The following is a 21,738-nucleotide window of genomic DNA, read 5'->3' as shown; positions in this document are numbered from 1 at the left end:
TGCCCTCCGATAGCGAGGGGTTGCTCACGGCACACGGATAGTGTGGGAGAGATGATCACAGTTGCTCCCTCTCTCCCTTCCTGCAAGTCCAACGCTAAGGCAGCATCTGAATCCACTGGGTTCAATGAGTGCAGCACTCTAGGATTCATGAGTGGTGATCTTTGTGTTCTCCAAGCTTTAATGTGATAGCTGGTGATTTGTTTCTTACTTGAATTGGCTAAATTTTGACAATTTTTTATCGTTTATTGCAGGAGCCATGTTCAAACACGTCCTCTCTGCATGATAGCTGGCTCCGCCCCTCATGATAGTTCATTTTTCACAGGCCAGAATCCCTGCAACTCAGGAGAAAGCTTCTTTTGTTTTTCTGGCCAGCCATTGCACATGACAAATTAGTTTTTCTAGTAATTTATCTTGTTTGGTATCTTGTCTAATTTTTTCCAGCCATACATCAGCTATTGGAATATTTACTAGTACTGTATGTACCTGTTCTTCCAATTCAGGTTCATCCCGTGCTTCATGTCCTTCTGGAAACACCCTAGACAGCGTATCTGCCATCGGAATTTCCTTTCCTGGTTTATATTTCACTGTGAGATCATACTGTTGTAGTTTCATAACCATCCTCTGCAGGCGTGGAGGTATAGCAGATAGTGGTTTTTGCATGATGTACTCCAATGGTTTGTGATCATTAAAAAATGCCTAATGATGTCTCTAGTTCCTTCCTGGAGGATGGGGCCTTCATGCTAATAACTGCTATCTTCTTTGGATCAGGCTTTAAGCCCTCTTTGGTTAGAAGGTGTCCAAAATATGTAACCTCTTCTACCCCAATTTGCATTTTGTTTGGATTGAGTTTAAGATTTTTCTCCCGATACCGCTTGAGTAAGGCAATAAGGTTTTCGTCATGTTCTGTACGATCCATTCCATAAACCAGCAATTATTACTTCAACACCATGTAGGCCAGCAATCAATTGATGTGATTTCTTTTGAAATATCTCCTGAGCAGGAGCAATGTCGAAAGGTACCCTTGTGAAGTGCCATCGTCCAAAGGGGGAGTTGAAAGTGGTCAGGTGACTGTTGGGTTCATCAAGACATAATTGCCAGTAACCAGATTGTGCATCTAATACACTAAACACTGTTGCTCCTACTAGCTTGTGAGCTATATCATCTATGGTGGGGAGTTTTTAGTGTTCTCTCATTATTACTTTGTTCAAATCACGTGGGTCAATGCAAATACGTATTTACGCCTGTGTTTTTCTTCTCTACCACAACCATAGAACTGACCCATTCTGATGGTTCTGTGACTTTTTTTTTTTTTTTTTACTACCCCCAACTTCTAAATCCTTGTTAGTTCTTGTTTGACTTTAGCCTCAAGAGATAGAGGTATTTTCCTTGGGGCATGAATGACAGGCTGTGCACCCTCTTTTATACGTATGCGGCTAATCCCCGGGAGGCACCCTGGGCCCTTGAATAGATCACTGTACTCACACTTAATGTTGTCCTTTAACAGTTCGCTGCACCCACCATCCACAGCCATAATGATCTTTACTTGTTTTGAGACCTAATACTGCTGGGGCTTTTGTTTCTATCACAAATAATTTTAAGACCTTTTCAGATCCCTTGTAAAAACATTTTGCAAGACAGCGACCCATCACTTTCAGCTTTTCACCACCATATCCCAACAGTTTTGGTAGCTCTCGAGTCTCTAAGGGGGATTCATTTCTGAGGAGTTCCAGGTATGTGTGGCTTGGCACACAGTTTACTTGTGCCCCTGTATCTATTTTGAATGTGACTGGAGTTTTGTGAGCCCCTATCTGTAGGGTTACTTCATCTGCAGACTTATGTGATTTCTGTACTGCTGCAAGATATATTGGGGTGCAATCTGAGTCTGACCCTGCATTGTCATCCTTGTCCTCTATGGCGTGTACAGCCTGTGTTTGTGTCCTTGCAATATGGGAAAACAGTTTACACACCCTGGCAAAATGTCCTCTTTTCTTGCATTTATTACATATCTGCCGCCTTGCAGGACATGCAGCATTTTTGTTGTGCATGTTTCCACAGTAGCCACAGGTTGCTTGTGTGTTACTTGTCCCAGTGTCCCACTTGCCTTTTATCCCCTTGTGTCCTCTTTCTTGCCAGTATCTGCTGCTTTGATTTTCTATAGCACTGATCTGGTGCTGTGTTCCTTCCAGTACCTGCATGTCCTTTCTTGACATTTCATATGCTCTAGCAATCCTGATGGCTTTCTCAAGATTTAAATCTTCTTCCTGCAGCAGCTTTTCCTGAACTTCGTATTCTGATGGGCAGTAAGTTTAAAGGTCTTTTATCATATCACCTGCATCATAAAAAGCACAGTCTTTGGCAAGCAAGCGCAGCTGTGTCACCCATTCATCCACAGATTCACCTCCACACTGATTCCTCTCATAAAACAGTTTCCTTTGCACTGTGGAGTTTTTCCTTGGATTGCAGTATGCTTCAAACAATACCTCTGGGTTTTTTTTGTCATCTGCAGTGAGATCCCCGCTTGCCTGCCAGGCTCTGCATACATCACGTCCCTTTTGTCCCACACATCAGAAAGTGTGTTGCCTTCTGTTGCTCAGTCCATCTGTCTGCATCTGGGCCTTCAAACACAAGTTCAATCAGCTCCCACCATTTCGACCAATTGTCAGAAATGTTCCCTGACTCTAAATCCAGAGAAGGAATGTTCTTTGTGTTGCTGTTTGCTGCCATGTCACTTTTCACCCCACTTCTGGTACCATGTGATGATTTGTATAATATATTAGCAAACAGCAAGGAGAGAGAACAAGAATACAGACTTTTTTCAGCAGCATCCATCTTAACAACAACTGCCCGCCCCCTCCGATCACATGACTAAAATGTTAACTGTTTATAATGCACAGAGTGAACTAAGCATAACTACTGAACTTAAAATATAACAAAGCATACACATCATTACATATATGCTATTTAGATTGGCTAACAGCTCCCACGTGACCATGGAGGACACCAAATACAGAGAAAAGTTCAGTTGCCAATTAAAAAAAAGTTTTTTTTAACTCTGAATTGCGAAAGTAAGTGATCAATATATTTTTGTATATTTTACATTTCTGTGTCAACTGATTTGTTTACTGGTCCTTTAAGACCTTCTCAGGTAATGACATAACTAAAGGCCCAGGAAGGGATTGAAACATTGTCTTCTTTCATTCTGAGCTCATTCACGACTGACTAAAACTCATTTTTAAGTACTGAAAAGTGTCTTGCATTATCTCTATCAACGTAACATTTTTTTTATGTCTTCCATACTCCTCTTCCCTTTGGTCTTCTCTATCCCTTACCTGGTTCCAGGAAAGAACATTGTAACCTTTATAGAAATTCCAAGAAGCCTGTATTTTGAATATGTACTGCAGATGGCCAATTATCCATGTGAGTTAGACATGCAATTATTATTCATTTGTTATTAGAATTCACTCAGAGCATGGTTATAAGAAACTAATCGCTTTCTTATTACTGTTGCGATACAATCTCAAACAAGGAATACAACTTAGCAGCAATTAAAGGTTTGATCTGGTTTATTATTACAAAGTATGTAGTAGAATATAAATAAAAATATTAATCACACAGAACACAATTTATCTTTTCATTTAAAACATTTTTAAATTTAGATGACATGTCTGACGCTATGGCAACATTTTTTACTGCATGGCATCATTTTTAAAATTAGGGCAGATTCATAATGGTCCATTCCAAATGTATATAATTTTATGCCAGTTTACTTTATATATTTTTTTGCATAGACATGTGTGATCTATATATTTAATAGTATTATTTTTTTTAGTTTGACACAAACCAAACCTACATAAAAAAAACCTTTGTTCTCAGAAAGGAATGCGCAAAGCATGAAGTGATGATCGATCGCTGCCTTACAGAGGGATATTCGCATGCTTCTTCCACGGATTCACTTGTTTCTTGCTCGCAAGAACCTCAAGGTCACGACAGATGCACATACGGGTTGTGGATGGCTGAATGATGTCATCAACGAAACCTGTTTAGAAGTGATTTGATAGAACCAGAACCTTACATCTTTGATGTGAATAATATTTCTACAAGTGACAGGCTCTATAAAATGCCAGTGAAGATAAATCACTGCTAAAACAAAAACACTGCTATGCAATCAGCAGAACACAATTAAACAGTCTATAATGGATTATAAATTACACAGCATTGACTAGTGTTAAAGGGACAGTCTATCTTTTTAAACTATAAAAATTCTGGTGTAGATAATCCCTTCATTAACCATTTTTCAGTTTTGCATAACCAACACTGTTATGTTAATACACTTTCTTTCATGTAATTAGCAAGAGTCCATGAGCTAGTGACGTATGGGATATACATTCCTACCAGGAGGGGCAAAGTTTCCCAAACCTCAAAATGCCTATAAATACACCCCTCACCACACCCAGAAATCAGTTTTACAAACTTTGCCTCCTATGGAGGTGGTGAAGTAAGTTTGTGCTAGATTCTACGTTGATATGCGCTCCGCAACAGGTTGGAGCCCGGTTTTCCTCTCAGCGTGCAGTGAATGTCAGAGGGATGTGAGGAGAGTATTGCCTATTTGAATGCAATGATCTCCTTCTACGGGGTCTATTGCATAGGTTCTCTGTTATCGGTCGTAGAGATTCATCTCTTACCTCCCTTTTCAGATTGACGATATACTCTTATATATATATACCATTACCTCTGCTGATTTTCGTTTCAGTACTGGTTTGGCTTTCTACAACATGTAGACGAGTGTCCTGGGGTAAGTAAGTCTTATTTTCTGTGACACTCTAAGCTATGGTTGGGCACTTTTTTTTATAAAGTTCTAAATATATGTATTCAAACATTTATTTGCCTTGACTCAGGATGTTCAACATTCCTTATTTCAGACAGTCAGTTTTATATTTGGGATAATGCATTTGAATCAATCATTTTTTCTTACCTTAAAAAATTTGACTTTTTCCCTGTGGGCTGTTAGGCTCGCGGGGGGTGAAAATGCTTCATTTTATTGCGTCATTCTTGGCGCAGACTTTTTTGGCGCAAAAAAATCTTTTCTGTTTCTGGCGTCATACGTGTCGCCGGAAGTTGCGTCATTTTTTGACGTTCTTTTGCGACAAAAATGTCGGCGTTCCGGATGTGGCGTCATTTTTGGCGCCAAAAGCATTTAGGCGCCAAATAATGTGGGCGTCTTATTTGGCGCTAAAAAAAATATGGGCGTCGCTTTTGTCTCCACATTATTTAAGTCTCATTTTTCATTGCTTCTGGTTGCTAGAAGCTTGTTCTTTGGCATTTTTTCCCATTCCTGAAACTGTCATTTAAGGAATTTGATCAATTTTGCTTTATATGTTGTTTTTTCTCTTACATATTGCAAGATGTCTCATGTTGCATCTGAGTCAGAAGATACTTCAGGAAAATCGCTGCCTGGTGCTGGAACTACCAAAGCTAAGTGTATCTGCTGTAAACTTTTGGTAGCTGTTCCTCCAGCTGTTGTTTGTATTAAATGTCATGACAAACTTGTTAATGCAGAAAATATTTCCTTTAGTAAAATACCATTACCTGTTGCAGTTCCATCAACATCTAATGTTCAGAGTGTTCCTGATAACATAAGAGATTTTGTTTCTGAATCCATTAAGAAGGCTATGTCTGTTATTCCTCCTTCTAGTAAACATAAAAAGTCTTTTAAAACTTCTCTTTATCCAGATGAATTTTTAAATGAACATCATCATTCTGATTCTAATGATTCTTCTGGTTCAGAGGATTCTGTTTCAGAGGTTGATGCTGATAAATCTTCATATTTATTTAAAATGGAATTTATTCGTTCTTTACTTAAAGAAGTACTAATTGCTTTAGAAATTGAGGATTCTGGTCCTCTTGATACTAAATCTAAACGTTTAGACAAGGTCTTTAAATCTCCTGTAGTTATTCCAGAAGTTTTTCCTGTTCCTGGTGCTATTTCTGAAGTTATTTCCAGGGAATGGAATAATTTGGGTAATTCATTTATTCCTTCTAAACGTTTTAAGCAATTATATCCTGTGCCGTCTGACAGATTAGAGTTTTGGGACAAAATCCCTAAAGTTGATGGGGCTATCTCTACCCTTGCTAAACGTACTACTATTCCTACGGCAGATGGTACTTCCTTTAAGGATCCTTTAGATAGGAAAATTTAATCCTTTCTAAGAAAAGCTTATTTGTGTTCAGGTAATCTTCTTAGACCTGCTATATCTTTGGCGGATGTTGCTGCAGCTTCAACTTTTTGGTTGAAAACTTTAGCGCAACAAGTAACAGATCATGATTCTCATAACATTATTATTCTTCTTCAACATGCTAATAATTTTATCTGTGATGCCATTTTTGATATTATCAGAGTTGATGTCAGGTTTATGTCTCTAGCTATTTTAGCTAGAAGAGCTTTATGGCTTAAAACTTGGAATGCTGACATGTCTTCTAAATCGACTCTACTTTCCCTTTCTTTCCAGGGTAATAAATTATTTGGTTCTCAGTTGGATTCTATTATCTCAACTGTTACTGGTGGGAAAGGAACTTTTTTACCACAGGATAAAAAATCTAAGGGTAAAAACAGGGCTAATAATCGTTTTCGTTCCTTTCGTTTCAACAAAGAACAAAAGCCTGATCCTTCATCCTCAGGAGCAGTTTCAGTTTGGAAACCATCTCCAGTCTGGAATAAATCCAAGCCTTCTAGAAAAGCAAAGCCAGCTTCTAAGTCCACATGAAGGTGCGGCCCTCATTCCAGCCCAGCTGGTAGGGGGCAGATTACGTTTTTTCAAAGAAATTTGGATCAATTCTGTTCACAATCTTTGGATTCAGAACATTATTTCAGAAGGGTACAGAATTGGTTTCAAGATAAGACCTCCTGCAAAGAGATTTTTTCTTTCCCGTGTCCCAGTAAACCCAGCGAAAGCTCAAGCATTTCTGAAATGTGTTTCAGATCTAGAGTTGGCTGGAGTAATTATGCCAGTTCCAGTTCTGGAACAGGGGCTGGGGTTTTATTCAAATCTCTTCATTGCACCAAAGAAGGAGAATTCCTTCAGACCAGTTCTGAATCTAAAAATATTGAATCGTTATGTAAGGATACCAACATTCAAAATGGTAACTGTAAGGACTATCCTGCCTTTTGTTCAGCAAGGGCATTATATGTCTACAATAGATTTACAGGATGCATATCTGCATATTCCGATTCATCCAGCTCACTATCAGTTTCTGAGATTCTCTTTCCTAGACAAGCATTACCAGTTTGTGGCTCTGCCGTTTGGCCTAGCAACAGCTCCAAGAATTTTTACAAAGGTTCTCGGTGCCCTTCTATCTGTAATCAGAGAACAGGGTATTGTGGTATTTCCTTATTTGGACGATATCTTGGTACTTGCTCAGTCTTCACATTTAGCAGAATTTCATACGAATCGACTTTTGTTGTTTCTTCAAAATCATGGTTGGAGGATCAATTCACTAAAAAGTTCATTGATTCCTCAGACAAGGGTAACCTTTTTGGGTTTCCAGATAGATTCAGTGTCCATGACTCTGTCTTTAACAGACAAGAGACGTCTAAAATTGATTTCAGCTTGTCGAAACCTTCAGTCACAATTATTCCCTTCGGTAGCCTTATGCATGGAAATGCTAGGTCTTATGACTGCTGCATCGGACGCGATCCCCTTTGCTCGTTTTCACATGCGACCTCTTCAGCTCTGTATGCTGAACCAATGGTGCAGGGATTACACAAAGATATCTCAATTAATATCTTTAAAACCGATTGTACGACACTCTCTGACGTGGTGGACAGATCAACATCGTTTAGTTCAGGGGGCTTCTTTTGTTCTTCCGACCTGGACTGTAATTTCAACAGATGCAAGTCTTACAGGTTGGGGAGCTGTGTGGGGGTCTCTGACAGCACAAGGGGTTTGGGAATCTCAGGAGGTGAGATTACCGATCAATATTTTGGAACTCCGTGCAATTTTCAGAGCTCTTCAGTCTTGGCCTCTTCTGAAGAGAGAATCGTTCATTTGTTTTCAGACAGACAATGTCACAACTGTGGCATACATCAATCATCAAGGAGGGACTCACAGTCCTCTGGCTATGAAAGAAGTATCTCAAATTCTGGTTTGGGCGGAATCCAGCTCCTGTCTAATCTCTGCGGTTCATATCCCAGGTATAGACAATTGGGAAGCGGACTATCTCAGTCGCCAAACGTTGCATCCGGGCGAATGGTCTCTTCACCCAGAGGTATTTCTTCAGATTGTTCAAATGTGGGAACTTCCAGAAATAGATCTGATGGCTTCTCATCTAAACAAGAAACTTCCCAGGTATCTGTCCAGATCCCGGGATCCTCAGGCGGAGGCAGTGGATGCATTATCACTTCCTTGGAAGTATCATCCTGCCTATATCTTTCCGCCTCTAGTTCTTCTTCCAAGAGTAATCTCCAAGATTCTGAAGGAATGCTAGTTTGTTCTGCTGGTAGCTCCAGCATGGCCTCACAGGTTTTGGTATGCGGATCTTGTCCGGATGGCCTCTTGCCAACCATGGACTCTTCCGTTAAGACCAGACCTTCTGTCGCAAGGTCCTTTTTTCCATCAGGATCTCAAATCCTTAAATTTAAAGGTATGGAGATTGAACGCTTGATTCTTGGTCAAAGAGGTTTCTCTGACTCTGTGATTAATACTATGTTACAGGCTTGTAAATCTGTATCTAGAGAGATATATTATAGAGTCTGGAAGACTTATATTTCTTGGTGTCTTTCTCATCATTTTTCCTGGCATTCTTTTAGAATTCCGAGAATTTTACAGTTTCTTCAGGATGGTTTAGATAAAGGTGTGTCCGCAAGTTCCTTGAAAGGTCAAATCTCTGCTCTTTCTGTTCTTTTTCACAGAAAGATTGCTAATCTTCCTGATATTCATTGTTTTGTACAAGCCTTGGTTCGTATAAAACCTGTCATTAAGTCAATTTCTCCTCCTTGGAGTTTGAATTTGGTTCTGGGGGCTCTTCAAGCTCCTCCGTTTGAACCTATGCATTCATTGGACATTAAATTACTTTCTTGGAAAGTTTTGTTCCTTTTGGCCATCTCTTCTGCCAGAAGAGTCTCTGAATTGTCTGCTCTTTCTTGTGAGTCTCCTTTTCTGATTTTTCATCAGGATAAGGCGGTGTTGCGAACTTCTTTTGAATTTTTACCTAAGGTTGTGAATTCCAACAACATTAGTAGAGAAATTGTAGTTCCTTCATTATGCCCTAATCCTAAGAATTCTAAGGAGAAATCATTGCATTCTTTGGATGTTGTTAGAGCTTTGAAATATTATGTTGAAGCTACTAAGACTTTCCGAAAGACTTCTAGTCTATTTGTCATCTTTTCCGGTTCTAGAAAAGGCCAGAAAGCTTCTGCCATTTCTTTGGCATCTTGGTTGAAATCTTTAATTCATCATGCCTATGTTGAGTCGGGTAAAACTCCGCCTCAGAGGATTACAGCTCATTCTACTAGGTCAGTTTCTACTTCCTGGGCGTTTAGGAATGAAGCTTCGGTTGATCAGATTTGCAAAGCAGCAACTTGGTCTTCTTTGCATACTTTTACTAAATTCTACCATTTTGATGTGTTTTCTTCTTCTGAAGCAGTTTTTGGTAGAAAAGTACTTCAGGCAGCCGTTTCAGTTTGAATCTTCTGCTTATGTTTTCATTTAAACTTTATTTTGGGTGTGGATTATTTTCAGCCGGAATTGGCTGTCTTTATTTTATCCCTCCCTCTCTAGTGACTCTTGCGTGGAAAGATCCACATCTTGGGCAGTCATTATCCCATACGTCACTAGCTCATGGACTCTTGCTAATTACATGAAAGAAAACATAATTTATGTAAGAACTTACCTGATAAATTCATTTCTTTCATATTAGCAAGAGTCCATGAGGCCCACCCTTTTTTGTGGTGGTTATGATTTTTTTGTATAAAGCACAATTATTCCAATTCCTTATTTTTTATGCTTTCGCACTTTTTTCTTATCACCCCACTTCTTGGCTATTCGTTAAACTGATTTGTGGGTGTGGTGAGGGGTGTATTTATAGGCATTTTAAGGTTTGGGAAACTTTGCCCCTCCTGGTAGGAATGTATATCCCATACGTCACTAGCTCATGGACTCTTGCTAATATGAAAGAAATGAATGTATCAGGTAAGTTCTTACATAAAGTTTTTTACCTATGTGATTACCTTGTATCTAAGCCTCTGCAGACTGCTCCCTTATTTTTAGTTCTTTTGACAAACTTGCATTTTAGCCAATCAGTGCTGACTCCTAGGTAACTCCACGTGTGTGAGCACAATGTTATCTATATAGCACACATGAACTAATGCCCTCTAGTTGTGAAAAATGTCAAAATGCATTCAAAGAAGATGCGGCCTTCAAGGGCTAAGAAATTAGCATATGAGCCTACATAGGTTTAGCTTTCAACTAAGAATACCAAGACAACAAAGCAAAATTGATTATAAAAATAAACTGGAAAGTTGTTGAAAATTACATGCCCTATCTGAATCATGAAAGTTTATTTTTGACTAGACTGTCCCTTTAAGGTGTATAGTCCATCTAAAAAGATTTCAACCTTAGGAAAATAACCTCTTACATTCTTGTTATGGTCTATATTCTCTATTTTCCTACCACAATACAATTACAACTCCTAGAGGTCTTAAAGGGACAGGAATCTAAAAAGGATTTCTTTACGTCTCAGAGTATACAATTTTAAACATCTTTCCAATTTATTTCTGTGATTAAATTTGGATCATTTTCTTTGTATCCTTTGTTTAAGGAGCAGCGATGCAACACTTGGAGTGAGCTAAACACTTTGGGTGAGTCAATGACAAGAAGCACATATGTAAGCTTAGGAGCAGCAATGCATTACTGGGAGCTAGCTGCTCTTTGGTGGCTGCACATAAGTATGTTTTTTTTCACAAAGTACACCAAGAGAAGGAAGCAAATTAGATAGCAGTAAATTGGGAAGTTATTTAAAATTGTACACTCTTATCTGAATCATGTAAAACGACTTGGGATTCATGTCCCTTTATGGCCATCTAGCCATTATAATATTCTTCTACCTGTATTTGGGACGCGCTACCTGTGACTACCGAGAGCCATGCTGCAGAGTATACCATGGGTTCAACACCAGGAGTCTACAGATTGGATGGCAGGAGGTATCCTAGTGAATTATTGTTGTGAAAGTGTGTTTGTAAAGTGTTATAGGTAGCACTGAATTGTCACTTAAAGAAAAAGAATTGTCATGTATTAAAATGGCAACGAATTAAAGGGATAGTCTACACCTTAGTCATCTTAAAGGGACATGAAACCCAATTTTTTTCTTTCATGATTCAGATTGAGAATACAATTTTTAAACAACTTTTTAATTTACTTCTATTATCTAATATGTTTCATTCTCTTGGTATCATTTGTTGAAGGAGCAGCAATGCACTTATGGTTTCTAACTGAACACATGGGTGAGCCAATGACAATCAGTGTATATATGCAGCCACCAATCAGCAGCTAGAACCTAGGTTCTCTGCTGCTCCTGAGCTTGCCTAGCTAAACCTTTCAGCAAAGTATAACAAGAGAAGGATGCAAATTAAATATTATAAGTACATTGGAAAGTAGTTTAAAATTGTATTCTCTATCTGAACGATAAAAGAAAAATATTGGGTTTCATGTCCCTTTAAAGTCTTATTTTAGATTAAGCTGCAAATATCATCCTGCGCTCCTTTCTATATTATGCAGCAGTAACAATTCCGCCTACTGATGACATCACGATCTGGGCTGCATCTATGCACTCTGCTGAATAGCATTAACAGCCTGTTCAATCCAATTAGTGAGCCTTTTGTATCTAGTGAAGCCTTTAATGCAGCCCAGATTGTGATGTCATCAGTGGGCGGAGCTTGGCAGACATTTCAAAGTGGCAAGAAACAATAGTCATTTTAAAATAACTATTTTACTTTTACTGCTGCATGGGCCGCCTCCCACGCCACCAACAATTGGCACCACCACTGCCTGATGCAGAGTGGGCCATATTGATCTGCGGCCCCATGTGTTGTACAGTATCAAATTTATTTGAGAAGCTAATAATTTCCTGGATACCTAAAAAGCACCTTATCTGTAAAAACAGAGCACACTATTCTAAACATCATCTAGCAGTGGACAATGGAGCAAGCAACATAGTCTTTATAAATTGGCACAATGGTTCAGTGGAATAATGAAGCAATATTGAAGAATCAAAGTTCAAGTTCCACAAATAATCAGATGAAACTGGACAAATTCTTACCAGCGTTGGAAACAATCTCAAGTTAATGAGAGTGGATCAATCTTCCTGCAGAGCATAAAGGAACAGACTATTGGAAAACCCAATATTAACCTTATTTTGGAGAGAACCCCCAGATCTCCTATGAAAGCTGGAGGAAAATCCTTCATTTAGCAAAAATAGTACAGATCCAGTAAAAGTCATCACTAGCCTTTAAAAAGGGACAGTCAAGTCAAAATTACACTTTCAAGATTCAGATAGGGCATTTACTTTTATCATCAAATTTGCTTTGTTCTCTTGTTTGTTTTTGAAAGCTAAACCTAGGTAGGATCAAAATTGATTTCTAAAATCGCCACTTATTTATTTTGACAGTTCTTCACAGTTAGATAGTGCTAGTTCATGTGTGTCATAAAGATAACGCTGTGCTCACTCCCGTTTTGTTATATATGAGTCAGCACTGTTGGATGCAAGTCTGTCAAAAGAACTGAGATAAGGGGGCATTCTGCAGAGGCTTAGATACAAGATAATCATAGAGGTAAAATGTGTATTAATATAAACGTATTTGTTATGCAAAACTGGGGAATGGGTGACTGATAAAGGGATTATCTATCTTTTTAAACAATGACAATTTTCAAGTAGACTGTCCCTTTAAGTTAGACTAAACCAATATACAAGAATGCAATGCTATTATTTACCAAACCCTCAGTTCATCTTGTCCCTCAGAAAGCTGAACGGTGATCTAATTTCCCCCCCATGTTCTTAGAATTAAGAGAAGAAAAAAAAAAAAAAAAAAAAAAAAAAATCCTGTATCTTACCTCTTACAGCAGCAGGAAAAGGATTTGCAAACTTCTCCACATACTCAGCCTCTGCTTCAGCCTGGTTTTGCTTTCCTCTGAATATGATCTGAACAGCTCCCTGACAACAGGAAACAATGAATATTTTTAACATGTTTTAATAACTGTGTGTAAAGAGGGTAGCGAAAGCATTTAAGTTCATAGGAGATCCATGGTAGTGCACAACTAGTAGTGAATGGACTGCCCTTGCCCGATATTGATGATTCCAACAGCTGTACTGGTGGACAAGGACAGACCTACAACGGCTTGAGATTTGTTTCTACCGCTTCAGGCAAGACAGATTTGTAAGATTCAGCAATATAATCATTTGGACGTCATTCATTATTGCAGATTTACCAGTACATAAGAATAAATATATAGTGAATCCACCTGTGAGCCTAGAAGCACAGGATATTCATATAAAGAAAACCAACACTTTCTTTATCCCATTCTTCAGAATGTCCAAGTGTTGGCTTGCTATATCCATCTATACACATATTATATAATTATTTATATTATCATACTTTACAAAAAGTATAGGAATACAGCACTTTAGTTAAGGGGGTTATCTTTTTTTCCCCTTTCTTCAAGTTAATATTAGATTACTCTTATTTTTAAGGGTCTGCACCATTTGAAACTGAAACTCCTTTAATAGATACCAAATGTATATGTTTTTAAGAAGGAACAAAAGATAAAAAAATAAATACAATTTAAGTTTTCACATGTCCCATTTAACCCTAGAAACATATTTCCTATTTAAAAAGACCACTAAATGTAATATAAACAAATAATTGACAAATACACAAAAAGGCAATGGCAACTTTAAAAAAAAAATCTGGCAAATTTCAATCAAACTTTTTTTCTTTCATGATTCATGTAGTTTTCAACAATTCTCCAATGTATTGCTATTCTCTAATTTGTTTAGTTCTCTTAGTATACTTTATTGAAAAGCATACTTAAGTAGGCTCAGGAGCTGCTGATTGGTGACTGAACATATATGCCTCATCCATGTGTATTTCTGTTTCTACTGCAAAGGATACCAAGTAAATGAAGCAAATATTGTTTACAACTGTATTCTCTATTTGAATCATGAAAGAAAAATGTTGGGCTTTATGTCCCTTTAATACAATTTTCCCTCCCCCGTATCATATGACAGTCAATATACAGAAGTATTAGTACTGCGCTGGCCACAAATAAAAGATATCAAACCCTTCTTAAAAACACACCTTCCTCAAAAATGTGAAATGAGTTATAGATTATAAAAAAAGCCCACTATAGGGTGAAACGCGTTGAAGGAACACAGTCTAAAAATTCTGAATGCTGGAACTGGCACAATTATACTGGTAAAACATCTATTCCAGTACTCATTCATTGGGACACTTTGGCATATTTACAAATAACCTGGGTTATAATTTGAGCTACGACAGATACTGTTTGCGTGCTGTTAGCACTAAGTGCAAGGAGATCTGTATGGCAACATACCGCTTAAGTTTGCTACTATCCTTGAAAGAGGTGGTCTTTTTGTATCCATTTCAACTCTAAACAAAGTTGTTACACAGAGGATCCATGCTGTGACGTAAGGTAGAGTCACGTGATTGCTACAGAGAAGCTGTGCAAGACGCTATACACTTGCTTGAAACTGCGGTAAGCAGAAGGCTGAACCCATGCAGGTAAACCAAGGTGTTAATAACAAGTGTTGAAAAATACCTGTAAGACAAATCCCTTCTCAGATCTCAAGGTGAATCTGTATCTACGCCATAACTATATGACATTGTACTCCGAAGCAGGAGATTTGATACAAGAGAAAGTGCAAAATAATTTTTGGCTTCACCTTACGAATAAAACATCCACTAGTACACTCGAAAGACATATTAAAGCACAAACGGATTAAATATCTCTAGAAAAGTGGCTATAGATCAAGTTTACTTAAGTTTATGGTGGTATGCTGTTTTTAAAAACGTGTTTTATAAGTGAACATATTAACTGATGTTAGTAATTGATTAAGGCAACTCATGTATGTTTATTACTAAGGAATCTGAAAATCTGTGCCTGCCTAATTAGGCGGTCTATGTATGCACACTAATGATTTAATAATAATTGAATAGCCATTACAAGCCTGCTATATACTCTCAATTATATTTTCTATTCTATTAGTATATCATATTGTAATAAACTACATTTAAGAGTCTTTTATATTATGGGAGACGTCCCAAATCATTGTTTGAGTTAAATTGTCAAATGTAGACTTTTGGTCAATAAATACGTTTTTTTTTATCAAATAGATATTGTGAATTGATTATTAGGGTAGTTTGTACCACATTGTATCCTATAAAATTCATCTGCCTCCAATTACTCTGTGATATCTTTAGCTTTTCTAAGCGCCCTCACACGAAAAGTCATCAGTGATATCATAAAGCATATACGTACAATTTGTTCACTAGGAGCTGAAGCCTCAGAACATGTGCATATAAAAAAATGCCTGCTTCGTCTGAATCATTAAACTATTTTTGACTTCTTATAATATAAAGAGAAGTGGGCAGTAGACCTAGAGACCTCAATAAGTAGAAAGGCTTTACATTTTTTCTAAACCATAAGAAAGCTTCCATTACCCCTAGAGTACAAGAGATGAACTACACATGTTTATCTAGCCGGTATCTCACACCACACAAGCTTAAACAGAAACGTTCACTCCTGGTACATGCTGGAGGGTTGCGTTGGTGAAGAAACAATGCTTCATGCTAGGTGGTGTTATGAGAAGTTAGATGACTTCTAGTCTGGTGTAATAAAGGTGATCCATGAAACACTGTTGTTGGGGGTCTTGATACCCAGTGAACCTAGTATATGACAAATCCATGATCTATCGAAATGCAAAGAAAAAGTAAAACAAAGCTTGCTATTCATTCATGTTGAATAGCACGAAAATATTGATATCCTGGTCCCCAGGAGGTACCAACTAAAGTTGACTAGAAAACAAAAAACAAACAAGTAAAAGGAAGTCTACAGTTAGCGAAAATCCATCAAAAGAGATGTACAAATATATATGTGGTAATCATCCCCTAACTGAAAGAATAGGTGATAAAGAAAAATGAGGCCACGCCCAAGAGACAATGCCGTAATACCCTCTAATTAAGAGACATGACACACCGCTTGTTTAGACTATCCAAACGTGTACACCGTCATGTCTCAATATCAGGCCTTTAATTCTGGGCAGTAAACTCTTTAACATTATGTTATACTCTTAAAATTGAGCAAACATGCAGGAACATACATTCTGAACTATTATGATATTGTTCGACAAACTTTTTTTAAACTAAACTAGAGAACCGAGAAACACAGAAACTGTTTATTCTATTTAATGGACTAATGCGTTGTTCCCAAATGTATTATAAGTTACTATACGCTCCCATTGACTTTGGGATTATAATGTTTGTGTTTTTCATTAGCTGTAAAGATTTATTCCACAAATAAAGCTAAAAATAAATATATATATATATATATATATATATATATATATATATATATATATATATATATATATATATATATATATATATATATATATATATATATACCCCCTTAAAAAGGGATAGAAAGGCCAAAAATGAAATATGCATGGGTGCATTGCAATTCGAAACATGAGCATTTTTGCAATATACATTGATTCACAAAAACTCTTCTAGTAAAAGTTGTTACTGTTTTTCAGTGGCATACACATATCCTGTATCTTTGCAGATTTTGTTTAGCGCATAGTGCTTGGATATTAAAGGGACAGTCAAGTCCAAAAAAACCCACAAACATTCTAGATTCAAATAGGGCATGGAATTTTAAACAACTTTCCAATTTACTTTTATCACCAATTTTGCTTTGTTCTCTTGGTAGTTTTTTACCACTAGAGGGCATTAGTTCATGTGTTTCATATAGATAACATTGAGCTCATGCATGTGAACTTACCATGGAGACAGCTCTGATTGGCTAAAACTGCAAGTCTGTCAAAAGAACTGAAATAAGGGGGCAGTCTGCTGAGGCTTAGATACAAGGTAATTACAGAGGTAAAACGTGTATAATTATAACTGTGTTGGTTATGCAAAACTGGGGAATTGGTAATTAAGGGATTATCTATCTTTTATAAAAAAAAAAAAAAATGTCCTACATTTTAACCAGACCATTTTTCAATTTTCTTACCGTTAAGGACCAGGGCTATATTTACAGCTAAACACAAACACCGCAGAAATGTAATTTTCCTCATACTCACTTACTGAACCCACACATACTATATACCGTTTTTCCTCACCATTTAATGGACTTTCTAAAGATACCATTATTTTCATCATATCTTATAATTTACTATAAATAAAAAAATAAAAAAAAACACAACACACACACCACACACTTTTTCTTTGACCCCCAAAATCTGTTACAGATCTACAACCACCAAAAAACATCCATGCTAAATAGTTTCAAAATTTTGTTTTAAGTTTAGAAATACCCAATGTTTACATTGTCTTTACTTTTTTTTGTGCAAGTTATAGGGCAATAAGTACAAGTAGCACTTTGCTATTTCCAAAGCATTTTTTTTCAAAATTAGCAATAGCTACATTGTAACACTGATATCTGTCAGGAATCCCTGAATAACCCTTCACATGTATATATTTTTTTTAGTAGACAACCCAAAGTATTAATCTAGGCCCATTTTGGTATATTTCATGCCACCATGTCACTGCCAAAAGCAATCAAATAAAAAAAAAAAAATGTTCACTTTTTCACAAACTTTAGGTTTCTCACTGAAATTATTTACAAACAACTTGTGCAATTATGGCACAAATGGTTGTAAATGCTTCTCTAGGATCCCCTTTGTTTAGAAATAGCAGACATACATGGCTTTTGCATTGCTTTTTGGTAATTAGAAGGCCGCTGCGCACCACACTTGTATTTTGCCCTGCAGTTAAAGGGACATTAATCCCAAAAATGTTCTTTCCTTATTTAGAGAATACAATTTAAAAAAAAAGTTTCCAATTTACTTCTATTATCAAATTTGCTTCGTTCTCTTGTTATTCTGTGTTGAAGGGATACCTAGGTAGGTAGCGTGCACATGCCTGAAGCTCTACATGACAGGAAATAGTGCTGCCATCTAGTGCTCCTGCTAATGTATAACATTGTTGCAAAACCTCTGCCATATAGTGCTGCAGACACGTGCACACTCACGTTTTCAACCAAGGATTACAAGAAAACGAAGAAAAATTGATAACAGAAGTAAATAGAAAAGTTGTTTAAAATTGTGTGTTCTATCGGAATCATGAAAGAAAAAAAACGTGGGTTTTATGTCCCTTTAAGGTGTTAATTAGGTAGCTTGTAGGGTTAATTTTAGTGTAGAGATCAGCCTCCCACCTGACACATCCCACCCTCTGATCCCTCCCTGACTCCCCTCGCTCACCTCACAATTGTCACCACCATCTTAAGTACTGGCAGAAAGTCTGCCAGTACTAAAATAAGTCTTTTTTTTATAATGATGTTGGATCCCCCCCTTAGTCCCCAACCAGCTATCTAACCCTCCCCCCCTACGTATATGCCGCCATCTTGGGTACTGGCAGCCGTATTCCAGTTTGCTGAAAATGTGCTTTATTTAAAAAAAAAAAAAAAAAAGGACCCAATTTGCCTTATTCCCCCCTCCCTCTCCCTCCTTCCCATAGACAGTAACTATAGCATTTAATAGCGCACACGCACGCTCCCGCACACTCAGGAACAGGATCCGGAACTTCCTCCAGAAATGGGCCGCCTCCCTGCTATGGCTCCCACCTAACAACGATCGGCACCATCGCTCTCTCTGCATCGATGGGTAAAAAAAGGGTATCAATATCGATGCATCACTGAAATACCCTGAAAGCCACTGGAAGTGATCATGATCGCTTCCAGCTCTTTAAACCCCTGAGGACGTGCCAGGCACGTCCTTGATCATTAAGGACCGTTTTTTTGTAGGACGTGCCTGGCACATCCTCGGTCGTTAAGGGGTTAAGCATGTATATGTTTTCTTAAAGGGTCTGTAAATTCACACATACTAAAATCGTGGGCAATGTTCGTCTTTGCCATTACATTTAAAACGCATTATTTAATTTTAATGAGCAATATTTTTTCCATGTTTTATTTGATCTTACATTTTTGAGTTTTACCATTAATGGCCGTTCGTTCTCCAACCCCTCAATATCATCTCCAATATGGGTGGTCTATATCTATTCTGTTCTTCCCACATGCAAAGTTTGTAACGCCTACATTTCCTCCCACTGAAGCTCGCTCACGCTTATGTCTCTACAGGGCGGCTTTGTATGTAATTACAATTGCGCATGCGTCAATGTCGTAGCTATGCGCAACGGGGGGGAAAAAAAGAAGGCGCATGCTCCGTTATATCCGATGTTATAAGCATCGATCGCTTCACATGAACGTCGGAAGTTGCGCATGCCTTAAATAATAAACTCTGAATTAATGATGTCATCGGGCACGTGTTCACATATCTTGTCCATAGCGCGACTGATCATTTTACTATAGGTGGATGGCAAATTATTGAAAATAGTGGGAAAAAAATGCGGCAGATCGGTAGGTGGACTGTTAATATACAAGGGGGTAAGTTTTGTGATAGAATTAATAGTTCAAAAAAACTTATTTAAAATGTGATAAATGAAACTTATGTTTAATACATCATGCAAATGTAAATGTGAGGTTTAAATTTCTAAATATACTGTCCCTTTAACCCCATGGCTAGTACACCCCTCAAAGTGCAACATGTCACTGGCCTGTATAAATCTGAATCTTTCACAACATAAGTTAAAACCAAATTTATGGTTTAACTGATTTCATGGCAGTGAGAGTCCATTACTTCTGGGATTCAACTCCTGGCCACTAGGAGGCGGCAAACATATCCAACATTCCAAGAGCCTTTAATCCCTCACCTCTTTATCATAGTCTACCGTATAGCCAACAAAGGAGAAAGCACAAAGCAGTAGAGTGAAAGTGTGTAAAGAGGACCAGGTTGCTGCTTTGCAAACCTGTCCAACAGAAGCCTCATTTTTAAATGCCAAAGAAATGGAAAGTGATCTAGTCGGGTAGAGAGTGGGGGAGACCTTCCTGAATCAAATGCTTTAACCATGAAGCTAAAGTAAGAGCTGAAGCCTTCTGCCCTTTACTTGGACAAGAGAAATGATCAAATAAACTAGAAGATTCTTTGTAGCTTATAAAAAAAAAAACTTTTAAATTCTCTTACCACATCTAAATTATGCAAAAGTCTCTTTAAAATGACACAAAGGAGGAACTATAATCTCCTGATTAATTTTTTTCTGGAGACATTGAGATACCAGAAAGGTTGTGGGGGGATAAAAAGCTATTTGAATGTTCGGTATCTTTGCCTAGTGGCCAGGAGTTAAATCCAAGGGGAAATGGCTTGTGGACTCTCACCACCTTATGAAATAAATATATATTTTGTTATCAAGGCTAAACTATGACCCCATATCCAAAATTCACCCCATAAATTTATTCATATCATAGGTCACAACATATGGAAGTACTGAACCAGAATTTTTTTTAAGGACAAAGGGCTAGAAGAGACAATTTTTGGCTAGCGCAATATACAGGGTTTTCGGTGTATTTAAACTGTTAAAACTTTATCACTTTAAATAACAGATAGTTATCAGTTTTAGAACAAGAGAGACTCCACTAGCTCTGATAAAGAAGAGTTGTGCCTTTAAAACGTGTAAGCTTCTACGGTGGGGTCCTGACACTTTTATCAATATAATAGTTTTCAAGTCAATTCTAATTGAACTTTTACCATGTACTTTGTTTTACATCTGAAAATGGCTGTTGTGAAGTCGGCTATTCTATTGCAAGCACTGATTGATCAATGATGAAAACAAACAGTGTGGGCAACATTCACAATATTCTCTGTCGTTTTGTTTTCCCTTGGGGGATATGTGGGTGGGAGTGTCTAACTGAGAATAAACACAAGAAGTTACCATACTCCTGCAGACACCTAAGCATCAGCTGCATGGGAAGCATCTCCCTTCCCCTCTGCTTTATTGATGAAGTTGTCTATTTACCTATATCAAAAATTAACATACTGTACTCTGATTGAGCTTCGTTATTAAGGTTTTGCAATGAACCGCTACTACACAAACTTGCACATTTAAAATTGGTAGTAGGAGAGTGCATGTAGTTCCACCAGTCCAGCAATATCTCCATCTATCTATATATTCAAGAGATCATTTAAAGTCCCAGTGTGTACTGGAGTTTTATGCATAAAACTATTTTTGAGCTACAGTAGCTAAAAAGAATGCGAGTTCAGTTAATTGTGGGGCAGTTTATTTTAACCTTCACACTATGGCCCCAATGGCATTTTCTGTCTTTTAATCAGTGTGTCTGGTGATATTTTATTAAAAAGTGGGCTGGCCCTTTCTGTCCAGACATGTGGCGATGCGCCTTCCCATAGGAAACCAAAAGGGATTAGTGTCTCAGCAAAAATCCACATATCGCCAGCGAACCCATATCTTGGCAGTGGGCGTATACTCAACATAGAATGTGCGTTCACTAAAATTAAAAAAGGTTTCCGTGTAGTTCAGTTCAAATAATAGATATGTAAATT

At 37.6% G+C, this 21,738-nt stretch overlaps 1 protein-coding gene across 1 annotated transcript in view; it reads right to left on the bottom strand.

Moving 5' to 3' along the window:
• Window positions 1-3,545: 3,545 nt before the first annotated feature.
• PCCB (propionyl-CoA carboxylase subunit beta) overlaps window positions 3,546-21,738 on the bottom strand; it is a 71,948-nt gene continuing 53,755 nt past the window's right edge. Inside the window, exons 14-15 of the mRNA XM_053709753.1 lie at window positions 13,101-13,200; window positions 3,546-4,036 (exon numbers count right to left, since the gene is read on the bottom strand). Coding sequence (XP_053565728.1) covers window positions 3,915-4,036; window positions 13,101-13,200 — 222 coding nt within the window. The 3' untranslated portion in view covers window positions 3,546-3,914. The remainder of the gene's footprint in view (window positions 4,037-13,100; window positions 13,201-21,738) is intronic.

This window comes from Bombina bombina, chromosome 4 (assembly GCF_027579735.1).
Source record: "Bombina bombina isolate aBomBom1 chromosome 4, aBomBom1.pri, whole genome shotgun sequence".
NCBI lineage: Eukaryota > Metazoa > Chordata > Amphibia > Anura > Bombinatoridae > Bombina > Bombina bombina.
This window is presented reverse-complemented; position numbering and strand designations above follow the sequence as displayed.